The sequence below is a fragment of the Zootoca vivipara genome, chromosome 11, assembly GCF_963506605.1.
Source record: "Zootoca vivipara chromosome 11, rZooViv1.1, whole genome shotgun sequence".
Lineage (NCBI taxonomy): Eukaryota > Metazoa > Chordata > Lepidosauria > Squamata > Lacertidae > Zootoca > Zootoca vivipara.
In genome coordinates this window covers 27,131,153-27,147,638 of record NC_083286.1, presented here as the reverse complement: position 1 = coordinate 27,147,638, position 16,486 = coordinate 27,131,153, and the positions used below count along the sequence as shown (strand labels likewise).

The 16,486-nt window shown below is 40.5% G+C and overlaps 1 protein-coding gene across 1 annotated transcript in view; it reads right to left on the bottom strand.

Moving 5' to 3' along the window:
- Positions 1 to 132: 132 nt before the first annotated feature.
- Positions 133 to 16,486, bottom strand: part of ELL2 (elongation factor for RNA polymerase II 2) — a 40,401-nt gene continuing 24,047 nt past the window's right edge. Inside the window, exons 8-12 of the mRNA XM_035099692.2 lie at positions 14,074 to 14,647; positions 10,975 to 11,041; positions 6,735 to 6,906; positions 4,493 to 4,537; positions 133 to 1,572 (exon numbers count right to left, since the gene is read on the bottom strand). Of these exons, the coding sequence (XP_034955583.2) occupies positions 1,456 to 1,572; positions 4,493 to 4,537; positions 6,735 to 6,906; positions 10,975 to 11,041; positions 14,074 to 14,647 (975 nt within the window). The 3' untranslated portion in view covers positions 133 to 1,455. The remainder of the gene's footprint in view (positions 1,573 to 4,492; positions 4,538 to 6,734; positions 6,907 to 10,974; positions 11,042 to 14,073; positions 14,648 to 16,486) is intronic.

Below are 16,486 nucleotides of genomic sequence, written 5' to 3'. Positions count from 1 at the left end.
GTTCCTGATTTTTTTGGTTTTTAAAATCTGAGCCCAGCATTTCAGAGTCATATGTGTATAATGCTTAAGGTATTTGTAGGAAAATATACCATGTTCTGTTGTTCTGCTGTACAGCAACACACAACAACTGAGTTGATGCTGGAGACAAGTTTATTAAAGATACTACCAAAATTTTGGCAAACATTCCAAAAAATAAAATAAAATCAGACTTGTAAACATAATGCTTCCCTTTTCAATTGGCAGCACTTTTGAAAGAAATATATTAAGACAAAAGAAAAGACAAGTATAAGTCAATTTTGTGACCAAATAACTTATGTTCCCACATGATAAAGTGACGGTTTAACTTAAATTAAACCAATTAACTGCATGAAATGAAAGTTTGTGCTGTTTGATGATCACAGTATTTTATAGTTAAATACATCTTTGTTATATTCCTGACACACAGGAAGAAAAATCTTTAAATATACATTTCATGTAGGCAATAGCTTCATTGCATATTCTCTTCAAAAATACTTTTATAGCAGTATATAAATAGGTCACCTACATGTTAATTTTATAATTTTGCCCCAAAACTATAGAATATATTTTTTTGTAAAGTATCAATTTTTCCTGGATAAGAAAGCTGACAAATCGTTGAAATGGAAATATTTGTCTTCCAGAACAGATGCAGCAGTTTTATTGGAAAAAACCCTGCATTAACACTTATCAGTTGTCAACCTGAACATTTGGCCTATATAGCAGATTTACCCCCCAACTGTGTATGCACACAACCCCCTCCTCTCTCTCTCTCATGCACACACGCAGACACACACACACACACACACACACACACGTATTTCAGACACAGTAGTGCTTCCCATTTTAATGTACTGGGAAGCAGTGTTTATGGAGAAATGGATTAAGTACAATTCAGATACATAAGCAAACAATGTAAGGCAATCATTGCAGTGGGGGTTCAAATCACAGAAATAAGTTACCCTTGTTGATAGGTGTGTGCATGTGCACATATTCATTCACACCTCTGAACCCTCCAGAAACAACGTTTACTTTATTGTGCAAATTTTTAAACTTTCTACCATTTAAGGCAAATCGTTTTTGCATTAACAAGAAAAAGTCAGGAAAAAACAGGCTTGTAATTCATCCATAAGCATCTGCTTCTGCTAATATATATTAGCAGAACCTCAGAACTACAGAGACTGGATCCCCAGTACCCAATGGTAAAATGATTTCCATGGATAAATGAGTAAATGTTAAGGATAAAAAGGGACCAGGGAAAAAGCAGCTTCAACTATGCAGGGAAGCAACATCCTCACCATCAAGAAAAACAGCAACTCAGCCTGCTAATGCTGAAACTCCCGCATTAGAGATTTCACTTTGTTTTTAAACCTTAGAGCAAGTCTTATGGAATTTTAAATAAATAATCTTTAGTTTATTCACATCTTCTGGTCCAGAGCCCTAGTGCCATGACTCTGCGTGCCGTTGGTCAAATTCCCCTATAAGTCTCTTAATGTGAGCCAGCTTGTTGTGGAGATATTCACATCTGTACTTTTCTTCATGGTAGTTAGGACTAGACTGCAACAGAAACAAAAGTAAAATTCTAACAATGTACAATCTGACACTGACTGTATATAATCCGCAAAACATTGTTAAAAAGTAATGAAATGCAAGCCTATAAAACCACAGATAAAACAAAACCTAATCTGCCCGCCCCCCTGCAAGCATCTCCTGAAACCTACCAATTCAGAAAGAATTGGAACCATCACAAAGTTGGGCTCTTAAAGCCATCTCAGATACACAGTTCACGAGGATACCATGGCCGTTGGCACTGATGCCAAGAGGTCCTGCACAATAATCAGGGACATGCTTCCCCTGTTTAGGATCAGTCAGGGATGTTTCAGTCACAAAAGTGGGATAGAAAACAGACTGAGAAGATTCAGACAATCAAATTCCATAGAGGAAACTTTTGATTTCAGGTAGGTTTTTTTTAAGTTAGCATTTTTTTGCCCTTTGTATGTTATACAGCCCAGGCATTTTCCATAATTAATCAGATAACAAAAATCACGCAGTTACACAGTGTAATTCACTGTATTCTGTTCTCTATCAAGGAACTCATGTGTTTTGCTTAAGGCTGGTGACAGATCTGGCAACTACCATGTTTTAAAAAAAATAAAGGTACTTCCTTCTCAGAGAATCCATGGTGTAATCTGAAACTTACTGCACCTAGCAGAGACTATTCAAATGAAGTCTTCAATCTCCATCTTGAGACCTTACAGCCCAACACAGAGTTCCCTTAGCTCAGTTGGTTAAAGTGTGGTGCTGATAACACTGTCCCGTATGGGACAGCTGCGTATTCCTGCATTACAGGGGGTTGTATGACCCTCAGGGTCCCTTCCAACTGCACAATTCCATTCTACAACATCAAGCCATTTTGTTTTGTTGCTTTAGTTCTCTCTTGTCCTCATTCCCTACTTTGTCTAACACCCACCCTGATGGACAGTTCAGGAGAATGCGAAGCTCACTCTTTATTTTGTGACATTTTGGTTGGTCCTAATAAAAGGATTGCTAAACTGCAGCTTTCAGAATTTTTCATGGAGACCAACCAAGCCTCTTTTGGTTTTTATGCATAATTTGAGGCTACTGCAATCTTGAGAAAGTCAGAACTCTTGACATACACAGTATTCAAAAGGCACATCTAACTAATGCTACATAGAAACAAGCAATGTTTCAATACTAACGTGGCCTTTTGGTTACAGTGAAGGTTGGCTGCATATTGTACTGCAGTTGAAAGGACAAGTGCCATTTCGTTTCAAAACGGGACCAGCTGAGATGTTTGTGAAGTGCTTTATGTGGACCCAGGATGTGCTTCTGGAGACACAGTGCATACAAAGTGCCTGATGTGTCCACAAATACAGCCATGGGTTCCCAGAACTAATTTGATCACTGTGGTAACTGAAAAAAATGGTTACTGCACAAAAGAGAATTGGGCACAGCTATTGCTTTTGGACCCATGGCTGAACCAGATCATGTACTACTTCCTCCACATTGCTGGGTCCTTGCAGTCACTCTGTTTTAACATGGGTTTAAAACACCTGAATTGACCCAGAATTTTTAGGAACTCTGCAAAATTCTGGAAGCAGGAGGTACAATGCAGGGAATGCTAGGTACAGTCATACCTCGGTGTACGTCCGCTGCAGTTTGAGTACTTTTGGTCTGAGTACTCCACGGACCAGGAAGTGTTTACTTCCGGGTTCCGCAGCGCGTGCGTGTGCAGAAGCAATCTGCGCAGCACGCACACATGGAAGTGCCACTCCGTATAAGTACTTTTCGGGGAGTGAATGGCTCCCCGGAACCAATTGTGTACTTAAACTGAGGTACCACTGTACTTCTAAATCCTACTGTCCAGGGGGAGCCCAATGAACAAAGTTACATGCAATAAGATGAAGCCTCTTGCACTTCAGTGGGATTCAGACATTAATGCAGGCATCCCCAAACTTCAGCCCTCCAGATGTTTTGGACTACAATTCCCATCTTCCCTGACCACTGGTCCTGTTAGCTAAGGATCATGGGAGTTGTAGACCAAAACATCTGGTGTATGCAGTTTGGGGATGCCTGCATTAATGTATCTGGATTGCTCAGGTGAAAAACACTTGTTGGGGGGTTTATTCCACCCTCATCTGCCTCTCTCCACCTCCGCCAATGGGACCAGCTGATGTCCTTCTCAGTTCATGCCTCTCTGGCAGAAGACTCCTCCCCAATCCTCAACAGATAGTTCTTCTAAGGCCCGAGTGACTGTCACTTCCCTTCCCAGCTCTGCTCTGCTCTGCTTCCTAAGTTATGTGCCCAGGCTCAGAAAGTGATGCAGCCACATAAGGCATACAGCTGCTCAGTACCACATTAGCAATTACTCCTTCAGTTTTAAGCAGCAAATGAGGGAGAGCACATAAGAGGCATATGGTCAATTAGAGCCTCACTTCTAAGTCACATTTCTAAAATTCTCATTGTTTTAAGAGCACTATTTATAATTCTGAATATCTGGGATCAATACCAAATCTTGGCTTGTCACTATGGCTAGAGGATTCAGTTGGAAAGTGAAATGCTATAGAAGGCAGGACAAAAATGTACTTCACTCATATGAAGATTCTCAATTCACAATGATCATAGAAGCCAAAACAAAACATTTGCCCCAAACATATTAAAAACAGACAAATAGAAGCATTTGTCCAGACTGAAAAGCAAGCGCAATGCAATGAGAATCCAAGAGGCAATGATCCAACATGGTTTCAGTATTTAAATACACGTCACCTAAATATGTGTTTTAATCCATTTCACTGTAAAATTAGAAGTGCTAGAATTATATACAGTGAAGCCAATATGAGTACAGGAATTAGGTCTTTTTGATGTTAACTTTGAGCTCTGATTAATCCTATTCAGCTGGAATGGCATAGTTTTATACATACACCATACACAATAATTAAGTATAAGTTATACAAACCTGTTTGATCTTCCGATATTCTTGTAAAACTTCGTCATGAAGGATCTACAAGTTTAAGGATAAATTTATGGTTACTAAGTACAGCTAGCAATTAACAATTACCTTAAGATTAACTGAAGACAGTGTACCACACCTGTACAGTAAGAACATCCATCTTACACATCCCTGGATCACACATTCATTTTACCAAAAACTCCCACTCTCCCCTCAAGAATTGGGATGGTGTGAATCTGGTATTGTAGTTTGAAAACCCAATTTGTAGAGCCCCTCATTTCTGCCTTCTCTGCAGAGAAAAATAATCGCTCACTAATGGAGAAGAACAGTCAGTAACAAAGAGTTACTGAGCCAGTTCAGACAATCATATCTCAGCTTACTAGGCTGAAATATGAATAAGACTTTAAACCAACTTCAAACTGTTGCTTAATGTCTTGGCTTGTTCTGGAGCTGGTATCCACCCCAATCACAACGGAACAACAATACAGTGGTACCTCAGTTTACGAACTTAATCCGTTGTGGAAGTCCATTCTTAAACCAAAACCGTTCTTAAACCGAGGCAGACTTTCCCTAATGAGGCCTCCCGCTGCTGGTGCCCTTCCACTGTTCGGATTCTGTTCTTAGACCGAGGTAAAGTTCGCAAACCGGGAGTTTGTAAACTGAATCGTTCGTAAACAGGACTGTTCTTAAACTGAGGTACCACTGTATTGTGACCAGCCAGCAAAGAATGCAGTTTAAAACATCAATGGCAGACACACAAGACCAATGAATGTCAACAACTGGATTTATCAGATCACATCTGGACTGAAAAGAAAAATTGCTCCTCACTTGATGTTATATGAAAAGTTAAATAATATAATACAATGAATAGAAATCATTAAGAGTGCAGTTGTTGAATAAGTGATAATTTTGTAAAATGGAATGTAACCAGAGGTAAATAGGAGTATGAAGCCCAATAATAGTAGATGATAAAGACGCATCAAGAATGGTGTACGGGAATTAATTTGGAAATAATTTGTATAATTTGCATAATCAGGCTAAAATTTGGAAAACCAATAAAATTAATTGACAAAAAAGAAACAGGAAGCTATGGCTAGTTAGAGGCTTTCTGGTTGGTTGGTTTACACTGTATGCACACAGTCCCTTTGCTCTCCCATTTGCAGTGTGAGCAAATGTCCATCTCAGTTTATTAAACCAAGATATGCTAATCTGAATGTGGGCATTGCCTTTCAGCATCAGAGAGCTTTTTGACTAGACACTTTAGGAAGTCTTCTCTCCTCCTGTTCTGTTTGTGCTAAGCAACACTCCAGGGGTTAGAGGCTAGGACAAAAGAACCAAGTTTATACAAATATCTTGTTGATCCTATCACAACATGAGCGTCATCCTGCTCTTGCACAACCCTTTGCCATCACTAATCATTGGGTTGTAAGACTCAGCAGCAAGTACTTCTCATTTATTTTAAAGTAATCTGAAGGCACAAGACTGATGAACCTATATCCCTTATCACTATATTGGTTTGAACCAGAGAATGGGAGTAAACACTGCAGATCAGTTCATGATTGATATATAAATAATTCTCCTAAAATAATACAATACTTGTTTAAGCCTTGCCAAGGAAAGTAAAGATCCATCACTTCCCAAGATAAAAAGATGTGATGAGGTTTACAAAATAGAACCAGCCTCTGCCAAGTCTGCAGGACAGGAATGATCACAATTGTGGAACATTTCCCAGGAGTTCTTCTCTATAAGGCAGGGGTCAGCAACCTTTTCCCACCGTCTCTCAGACCATGTGGTGGGCCGGACTAGATTTTTTTGGGGGAAATTAAACGAATTCCTATGCCCCACAAATAACCCAGAGATGCATTTTAAATAAAAGCACACCTTCTACTCATGTAAAAACACCAGGCAACCCCCACAAATAACCCAGAGATACATTTTAAATAAAAGGACACATTCTACTTATGTAAAAACATGCTGATTCCCGGACCATCCGCGGGCCGGATTGAGATGGCGATTGGGCCGCATCCGGCCCACAGGCCTTAGGTTGCCTACCCCTGCTTTAAGGCCTCCATGGAGGGATCTGGCACATTCAAGGTACAGTCAGGTTCTTTTAGAACTTAAAATTATGGCCATACCATGGGGAACAGATGTAATGTGCACCCAACAATTCTAATCCAAATCATCAGGCATACTTGGATGAAGGTTAAAGCTACATTAACATCAGAGGAAGGTGGAAAGCAGGTTTTACCTGATATTCTTTTGATCCTGGAGAAAGCAGTTTACGCTTTGCATCTAGTTTCATAAACTTTCTAGTAACACTCTCCATCCTTGCATGCAAGGTTCTATATTCATCATATTCTGCGTTGAAGTCATCCTTGTAACTTTGTCGTTGTTCATAAGAGATAATACCTATGTATTTCCTTTTTTAAAATAAAATAAAATAAACAAGATTTAAAATTCATGGTATTGTAATTTTTTAAAAAGTTTATCATAATTCACTTCCCCTTTAAAACTTATTAAGAGGTATAAATTACTTAATTCCCCCTTCACTGTCATGGTGATCTAACCACCTTTTAACTAGTCAGAATTTAAGGTAGTTTCTGCAATCTCCAGGTTACCGGTTATTTTCTTTTTTAAAAAATGTTCACAACAACATGCATTTTTACATAGGAACCAAGATATTAAAATCAAAGACTGCGGATTTTTAAAATTCTTCTGTGAATTTGATTATAGTTTATATTTCCTACAATTAATACAACTGAAGGACCTTTTAAATATCAGGCAAAATCTCATGACTTTGGTGGACTAAAGAAGTTAACAAAAAGCCCTGGTGGCTAAGACTTAAGAAATAGTTACAGTATTGTATCATACGATTGTGTTGGAGAAAAGATAAACAGCTTCCACCTCACTGAAGATGTTTCAGTGGAAATACATTTTATGCCATCAACCTAATTGCTGCCTATTGCTACATATCTCCAAGCATCCCTCTCTGCTGGGTTAGGGCAATTAGAAGGAACAATATTATAGATTGTCTCCTTTCTGTTCTTGCATTGTCCTACGTTTTATCCTTCACTTTATCATTATTCACTTTTCATTGCTCTGACCATGCAACAGCCCTTTAATTCCCTAAACTGGCTTCCTGTTTGCTCCTAGATCATGCACAAGATTCTTATCCGTACCTTCACAACCCTCCACAGCCTTCGCCTTTCCATATTCAGTTCTTGTATCTTGACACAACCCTAACTGTAGCTATTACTCATCCAGCTCCACCCTCCTCAACTATCTGAAGGTCTTCTCCTACCTGAAATAACTTCCCTCTTTGCTGCCTCTTCTACCCAAAACTGTCTCCCTGAACACCTCCATGCTGTTTACTCTCCAAGCACTTCCTCAAAACCTGCTTTCGCCATGTTCTCAAGCCTCTGGGAAAACCCCCAGTCCCAATAGCTGATTGTAACTAAACCAAACTACATTTATGAGAAATAATGGTACATTCTACTTCCATTTACTGCTGCCTCCAACACTCTCCACTTCCTCTATTTCCCTTGTGCCTATTCTTAGACTGCAGGTGCTTAAAGACCTGTTTTCTCTCTTTTTGTAAAACACCATGTACTTAGGCAGCACTGTACATTAAAAAAACATTATTCCACTGGCCTTAGTAGCCTTTATCTGTTTTCTGCATGACTGCTAACAAACAGTGCCTTTGGGAGAGAAATTGCTAGCCACACCATCAAATGAGTTTTTACAGGAATGCAAGACACCATCGTCTCAGATTTTTCTGCACAAAAGGAGTGTGTGCTGCCCAAGTAGAACAAAACAGGGCTCTGTGCCAGATACAGCTGATATGCGATAGACATGTGCAGGCAGCGTGATTCCAGGGACAAGGGTCATGTGAACATGACTTGGAGTCATTGCACTCTCACCGCCCTGTTGTACAGTAGCACTACTGGGCAAGGTTGTGTCAGCATTTTGATTCACAACATTCAAAAGCACACACTGCTCTTTCTTTCTTTTTACACCAAGGGTTATTAGGTTTACTGCATGTATTTAAATCCCCAGTACGGATGGCTTTTTAAAACATCTTGCTAGAGAATGAGAAGTAAATCTCTTTCCAACACAGACGGGTGTTGGAAAAGCATTTCAAGTAACTCATAAAAATGTTCATTTCATTTTCTTTGTCTCAAGAAACAATTACAAACAGGACATACTGAAAATCATCAAACAGGTGTTTGAAAATAGTTACTTTTCAGCATGATTTCTACAATAGCACTAACTAGTTAGGTAAAGGGACCCCTGACCATTAGGTCCAGTCGCGGACGACTCTGGGGTTGCGGCGCTCATTTCGCTTTATTGGCCAAGGGAGCCGGCGTACAGCTTCCGGGTCATGTGGACAGCATGACTTAAGCTGCTTTCTGGCGAACCAGAGCAGTGCACGGAAACACCGTTTACCTTCCTGCTGGAGCGGTTCCTATTTATCTACTTGCACTTTGGCATGCTTTCGAACTGCTAGGTTGGCAGGAGCTGGGACTGAGCAACAGGAGCTCACCCCGTTGCGGGGATTCGAACCACCGACCTTCTGATCGGCAAGCCCTAGGCTCTGTGGTTTAATCCACAGCACCACCCGCGTCCCAGTTAATTATTACTTAATAGCTAAATTTGTGACTGCTGCAAACTGGACATCTACCAAGAGGAGATGTTATGTCCGAACAGTGCAAACTTCTAGTTGTAGAAACCTTTACACCCCAAGCAGGCTGCAGTTCCACACCATTGGCACTGCTGAGAAGCCAGCTCCACCAGATGTTTCAGCTTCCTCCACTATCAACTGACAGCAGCTATTCCATCAGGTTGCAGGAAAGAGCAAGACTGAAGCAGAAGAGGAGCAACTTTTGGCTCCTCCTCTCCTTGAACCATTTCTGTCTCAGCTGGTCATTAGAAAAAGTTCTTAACTGAGAACTAATGCCTGAATTCTCTCCCCCCCCCCTTTCCTTCATCCTAATCTCTTTTTCTTTTGTGTCTCTTTTTAAGCCTGAGGGCAGAGACTGTCTTATCACTGGTCTTTGTGAGGCACTCTGGGAGCCTTTTCAGATGAACAGCTGGGTGGGAATGCTTTAAAAAAATAAATGAGCTTAGCTGATTGGACAATATTTTTGTTTTTTACATCCCCCACCACTATCTCATCTAAGGAGCACACACACTCCACATTATCTATGTCAACTTTTAGAAAAACAACAATGATTTTGAAGCACAGACATATTCTGGGGAAGAGGAGCAAAAAAAAGTCACAACAATAGTATTTTTTACATGAAGAGTTTTGCTATTTTTATTGCAAACAGTCATAACCCAGTCTGCATCGCAATGGCTTTTTCAAAACATTCATGTTGTTTTGATGTTGTTTTGATGCCCATTTGTTTCCTTGACTGTAATGGCTTTTGTGTGCCATTATTCTTTTTCACTCCCTTTTGCTTTCGATGCCATGTATCAAGGGTGACCCATGCGATTTTGTTTGCATCTGTGCTACAAAATTGCAAGACATACTAGTATGCCATTGTCAACAAAATCACATGGATTGCCACGGCCAAATTAAATGGCAAAAGGGGAAAGGAGAAAAAATGGTGTTTATAATCAGCCGCTGCCAAGGGAGCAAAATGGATGCAGAACATACCAAAAAACAAAAACAAAAAACAAAAAAAACCCCAAAACAAATAAGTTCAGAAACAGTGTCAGAAATCACTGAAAATATGAAGTGCTTTTCAACAGAAAGATATGAAGTGATACTACGATGCAAACTACAAAGTTGTGAAGGAGCAGACATGACTCACAGAGTGGGGTGGAGCCACAGCAACAGCCTCTGGGAAGCAGCATCACTGTTGCTTACGAGGGGTGAAATGGCGGTGAGGTTGAGGTTCTGTGCGCACCCCTTCGGGAATGCGAATTAGCTCCACCAGTGTGTCCGCACAGCCCCAACCGTGCCACCGCCTCCCCACTCCCAGTACACTTACTTTGCACGCTTCTCTGAGTGTAGGAAAAGCAGCATACAAATGCCGAGAATGAATTAAGTTGAACCTTTGCTCTATCACTATGACAGCTGATGCTAAAGCCAAGATACATACATAGAAGGGAGCAAACTGCATAGAAGCTGGCTTATACTACTTTGCAAGATCCGAATCATATGTGGTCATATGCATTCCTATGGGATTCGCTAGACGAATTTTTCGCTATAAGAAAAGACCCGTGGAACGAATTAATTTCGTCTAGCGAGGCACCACTGTAAGAGACTTTTCTCTTCAGCGCGGGAATCGGAGGGAAAGTCAAGGCAGAGCTGCAATAACATAAGTCTACTTGAAATCTTACACAGAGCAACATTTCCAGGCAGCTTCCCCCTCTTTACTTAGTAACTTTCTTAGTTACCAAGTGCTTTTTCACTTTGAGGGAGGACTGCATAAATTGTTTCCTGCCGCTCTATCCCCTTTCTCCAGTATTATCCTACTTACACAAAGTAGTCCGGTAGTTCACTTGTTGACAAAGGATCTGCGGTGGAAGTGCAAGTCTCTTCAACACCTATAAAGAAATACAAGTTTACACACTTTGATAAGAGATTGTTCCCAAACCAAACTGGATTTGACTTTCAAGTGCCTACACAGAGTGTTCCTTTCTAGGGATTAGCTTTAAGAGACAATTAAGAGCAAACCACTCTGTTGAATATTTATAATAGTAGTTGCATGACAAATTCTGAATCGGCCAATGGCAGGAACTTAAAATGCAAAAGGAACTTTGGTTTGCGTACAATAAAAGCAGTTCAGTCTTAACCCAAGGTCAGCCTTCTATTATTTCAAGACAAGTTGTGGCATCTGCACAGCAATTCAAGAATTTCTGTGGCAGATGTCGGTGGACAAAAGGAGATGGGAGTTTTACATCAACATCCAGCTTTCACTAGGGCACAATAAATAACAATGGAGTGGAATGCCAAAGTGCTTTTCTTTCTGCTAATACTTCCCCTTCAAACAAAGTTATGAATATGCAAAGATAATCAAATAATTTACTATAAAATAAGCTGACAAGCAATTACTGGGTTGAATCTATCTCTCATCAGAATGGCAGGGTTAAAAATAATTGCTTGGATGTAAAGAATTTCTTGTATGAACAGAAGGAACTTGCACTTACATGTGAGGCCATATATATATATATATATATATATATATATATATATATATATATATATATATATATATATACACACATACATACACACACATACATACACATATAGAATTCATACAATGCTGCCAAACACACACAATCAAATATAGTGGTAGGTTAATGTATTTCATATCAATATATAATCCAAGTTATCACATTAGAAAAGGAAAAGCTTATTTTGTATTCCTAAAAATATAATTAAAAAATGTGTGTTTCACCCCCTCTTAAGCTGGACTTAGTCTTATAAAGAAGACCAAGAATCTGTGTGACCAAGCAACTAAACAAAGACAATTCAAATTGTCCCAGGCCCTGACTAGGACAACCATGTCATGAGCCTCAGTGAATTGGAAATATATTGTATCTAGTCAGAAATAATATTTAAACAGGAATTTGTTCAAGGATGTAGTCAACTTTTTATTAACTTCACAAAATAGTTTTAAAATAGTTCACAACTAAATTTGGCTCTACAAAGTGTGTCATAGGTCCTTTAGAAAAAGTTACAAATCACAGTCCCCTTGCTGATATTCAATAACTTTTTTTAAAAAATAGCAGCTACATTTCCTCCTTGTCTGGGTTTTTCTAACCACAGCATCTTTGTATCCTTTCTAAAATAGGGAAGGCAACAGATAGGTCAGGGGTCAGCAAACTTTTTCAGCAGGGGGCCGGTCCACTGTCCCTCAGACCTGGTGGGGGGCCGGACTATATTTTGAAAAATAATATGAACGAATTCCTATGCCCCACAAATAACCCAGAGATGTATTTTAAATAAAAGGACACATTCTACTCATGTAAAAACATGCTGATTCCCAGACCAACCTGGGGCCGGATTGAGAAGGCAATTGGGCCGCATCTGGCCCCTGGGCCTTAGTTTGGGGACCCCTGAGATAGGTGGTCAATTTTCGGGATAACAACTCAAGTTCCCTGAGCGGCTGTCACTACAACTATTAGGGGAAGCCCGGAATTCTGTATCTAAATAGGGTGGGACCTCTGGTTAAGAACTTCATTCGTTCTGGAGGTCCGTTCTTAATCTGAAACTGTTCTTGACCTGAAGCACCACTTTAGCTAATGGGGCCTCCTGCTGCCACCGTGCCACCGGAGCACAATTTCTGTTCTCATCCTGAAGCAAAGTTCTTAACCCAAGGTACTATTTCTGGGTTAGCGGAGTCTGTAACCTGAAGCGTTTGTAACCTGAAGTGTTTGTAATCCAAGGTACCACTGTACTGTGTCTTGAGACAATGTCAAATCTAACAGTTGAGAAATTAAAAGAATGGTATTCTTTCTAGCTATTTACTAATGGAATGCCTATGTACTTTAATACCCTACTTTTCAGTTGCAAGCATGCTGGGGCTTACCTCTAAGTAATGTGATTTCAATAACACCCCACTAGACCTTCTCAAAGCTCAACTCCGAGGTGAGACAGTGTCCTGGTGACTGTAAGTTTGCGGCTGGTAATAAAGGCCAGCCAAAATTTGTAAACTGCTGCATACTGGGTTCATTACTGTCAATGATTTAAATATTATTCCTGTCCCACCCACTATATTAAATCTCAAATAAATCAATACGAAGGAAATCTGTGGGGCAGGTTAGAATAAATGATGGTCAGAGTACATTCCCACAGCTTTTTGCAGCTGTTACTTCTCTCCAACACTGAAACTGTGTATGCACGTTTATAAAGAGAAAAACAACCTTACAAGAACAGGCTTACGAATATATACTTCAGCTGATTAGAGAAATTGTTCGGAGGCAAGATATATACACCGTATAAGGCTTTCATTCATGTGGCTCTGAATATGTATTGGTCATTGGCAACAGATTTCAAATTCAGGCAAAAGGAACGAGACAGGGAATTTCCATGTACAGTGGTGCCTCGCTTAACGAATGCCCTGCTTAACGAAATTTCCGCTTAACGAAAGGTTTTTTCTAGCGGAGGTTGCCTCGCTAGACGAATGCGTTTTATGAAAAATTCGTCTAGCGAATCACGGTTTCCCATAGGAATGCATTGAAATTCAATTAATGTGTTCCTATGGGCAAAAAAAATAAAATTCAATGCATTCCTATGGGATTCACTAGACGAATTTTTCGTTATAAGAAAAGACCCGTGGAACGAATTAAATTTGTCTAGCGAGGCACCACTGTATTACATCTGCATTGGTTTAACTGCTTGTGGGCTGGCTCCATTCTGCACTAATAACAGTAATGTCTGCATCCTGGAGACAAGGGAGGGCTTGGCATGGGAGGTAACCACTTCATTCAACTATCCCTTGTGTCTACCTGCATGCAGGTATTACTGTATGCAGGTATTACTATGGGCAAATAACTCCCATGCTTCAGTGCTATTGTAATTATAGGGCATAGGTGCCTTGGTCGTCCAAAGTGAAAAGCAATGGCAATACCTTCAATCAATTTCAGGCTGGAGTTCTTCAGTTTGACAATTTCCTTCTTTTCACGGTCTCTCTCCTTCTCTGCAGCATTCCCAGTGTTGTGGTCTTTGATTTGGTCCTTCTCCTTATGCTTCTTTGACTTCTTCTTGGATTTTTTGTGCAACGCTGAATGTTTCTCATCCATAGACTTTGGGCACACTGACAGATCTTCAGCAGGTGCTGGGATTTCCAGCGGAGTCCTAGAAGTGTATTTCTGATGCTGGTCCCCATAAATGCTGCCATTCTGACTCAAAGTGTCAACAGGCAGGTCTTGAGTCCCCCGGCCTTCAGGAGTGCTCGGGGAATTGGAGTTAGAATTCACAGTCCGAGGAGGATTTGAAACAGGAAGGCAAGTTGGAGGAAGTGGCAGAGCAGCTGGTGTTGCAGCAACTGCAGGGGGAGGGGGAGGCTGAGAAGCTTCAGCATTCTTTTCACCAGAAGCAGTCAAGTGACCATTTAGTGTTGGTTGAACTCTATTGGTAAGATGAGATATCCTTGGTTTTTTGCTCATTAAAGGATCAATAAAATCAGAATCCAAAAGCCGTTTCTGCAATAAATTGAGGCGCACAAACAGAACTGTTATTTTTGCAGTTATTAAGAAATGACAATTAGAAATAGTTATAAAGGAAACATTATTTCAAGCTTTAGAAGAGTTGTGTGAGCAGAAGGGAGCTCCCGCAATGGATTTTATTTATGGTGCCATGGGAATTCTCCATTGGACATGGATTCATTCCTTAAGAAAACCAAATAATTCACACTGTGATAATTTAGATCAGGGGTCAGCAAACTTGTTCAGCAGGGGGCCGGTCCACTGTCTCTCAGACCTTGTGGGGAGCCGGACTATATTTTGAAAAAAAAAATGAATGAATTCCTATGCCCCACAAATAACCCAGAGATGCATTTTAAATAAAAGGACACATTCTACTCATGTAAAAACACCAGGCAGGCCCCACAAATAACCCAGAAATGCGTTTTAAATAAAAGAACACATTCTACTCATGTAAAAACATGCTGATTCCCGGGCCGGATTTAGAAGGTGATTGGGCCGTATCCAGCCCCCAGGCCTTAGTTTGGGGACCCCTGATTCAGTATTAAAGGAACAATGTTTGTACTTAACATGTCAATTGGTGCTAAATTAATTTTCTGTAACCACGAAACACACTTTTCTTGTCCTAATTTCTCGTGTCCACATGCAGCCATTACCAGTACCCAAAATATTTTGCTGCCTCAAGCAAAGCATCAAATCGTGACTCCCCACCATGATAGAACCAACACTTTAAAAAAGTTTTGCTACACTCTTCAAACATTAATTTCTGCATTTATCAATCCCTTTCACCTATACTATCTGAAGTGGTCAGCTTCACCTTGCTGCAGGATAGGATCAGACTTTTTCACATGGGAGGAAAGAATAATTCCAATATTGTCTAAAGTCACTCTCACCCAATAGTGGAGTTTTTTTTTAAAAACAACAACACAGACTGAATACATGCCCAAGAGCATGCATGTACACACCCAAGCTAGATGCTACTTTGCTAAATCAGCACTTTCCCGGGGAAACAACAAGCCACATTTTGAAACTGAAAAGCTTAAAATGCGCTTTGGTGGCACAGGGCTGCCAAACTGGAAAGACAACTAATGCCAGGTGTATGTGTGCTCAAGTAGTCAAGTGGGTTGTGTCCAATGACTCATATCTATAAGGACATGGACTGTTTCAGTACAGTGCAGGAAATCTTACCAGAAGGGCTCAGCACCAATATACACAACAGATTTAAATTAGATGTGAGTCAGAGAGAGTGCACAGAAGAGACAGAAACCAGAAGACCCAAAAGCAAGCACAAAAAGTCATTCTTCCTCCTTAAGGCAGATTAGAACTGCTCCTGATTCTTTTTCTCTTGGAACACTTATTAGGAATTTTAAGCCACTCTATAAGTGCAGTATTTTCAATTTTGGAATACTGTTGTAATTCCCTCTCCAAAACAGGTGTTACCATAATATAGATATCTAAATAATTACTTCAGAGAAAAAGAAGCTGCCTTATATCAAACTGGAACACTCAACCTTCTAGTTCAGTGTTGTCTATAGTGGCTAGTAGCAGCCAGGGGCGTAGTGTGGTGGGTGCCGTGGCTGCCATGGACCTGGGTGCAATTTTGAAACGGGCTCCTTCCTCAGACCCTGGCTCCTTGCCAGAAGAAGCTATGCCTTGGCTGCAACACTTGTGCCTGTTGCAGTTCCACCCCCTGGGTCAGGCCTGAACCGGGGGAAGGAGAGCAGGCAAGTGGGAGGAAGAGCTGCTGCCCACCCTCCTCAGCACACCTTGAGCCTGGCAGCAACAGCTCTGCCACTGGGTCATTTCTGGAGAGCGGCTGCCACCCACCCGCCTTGGCTG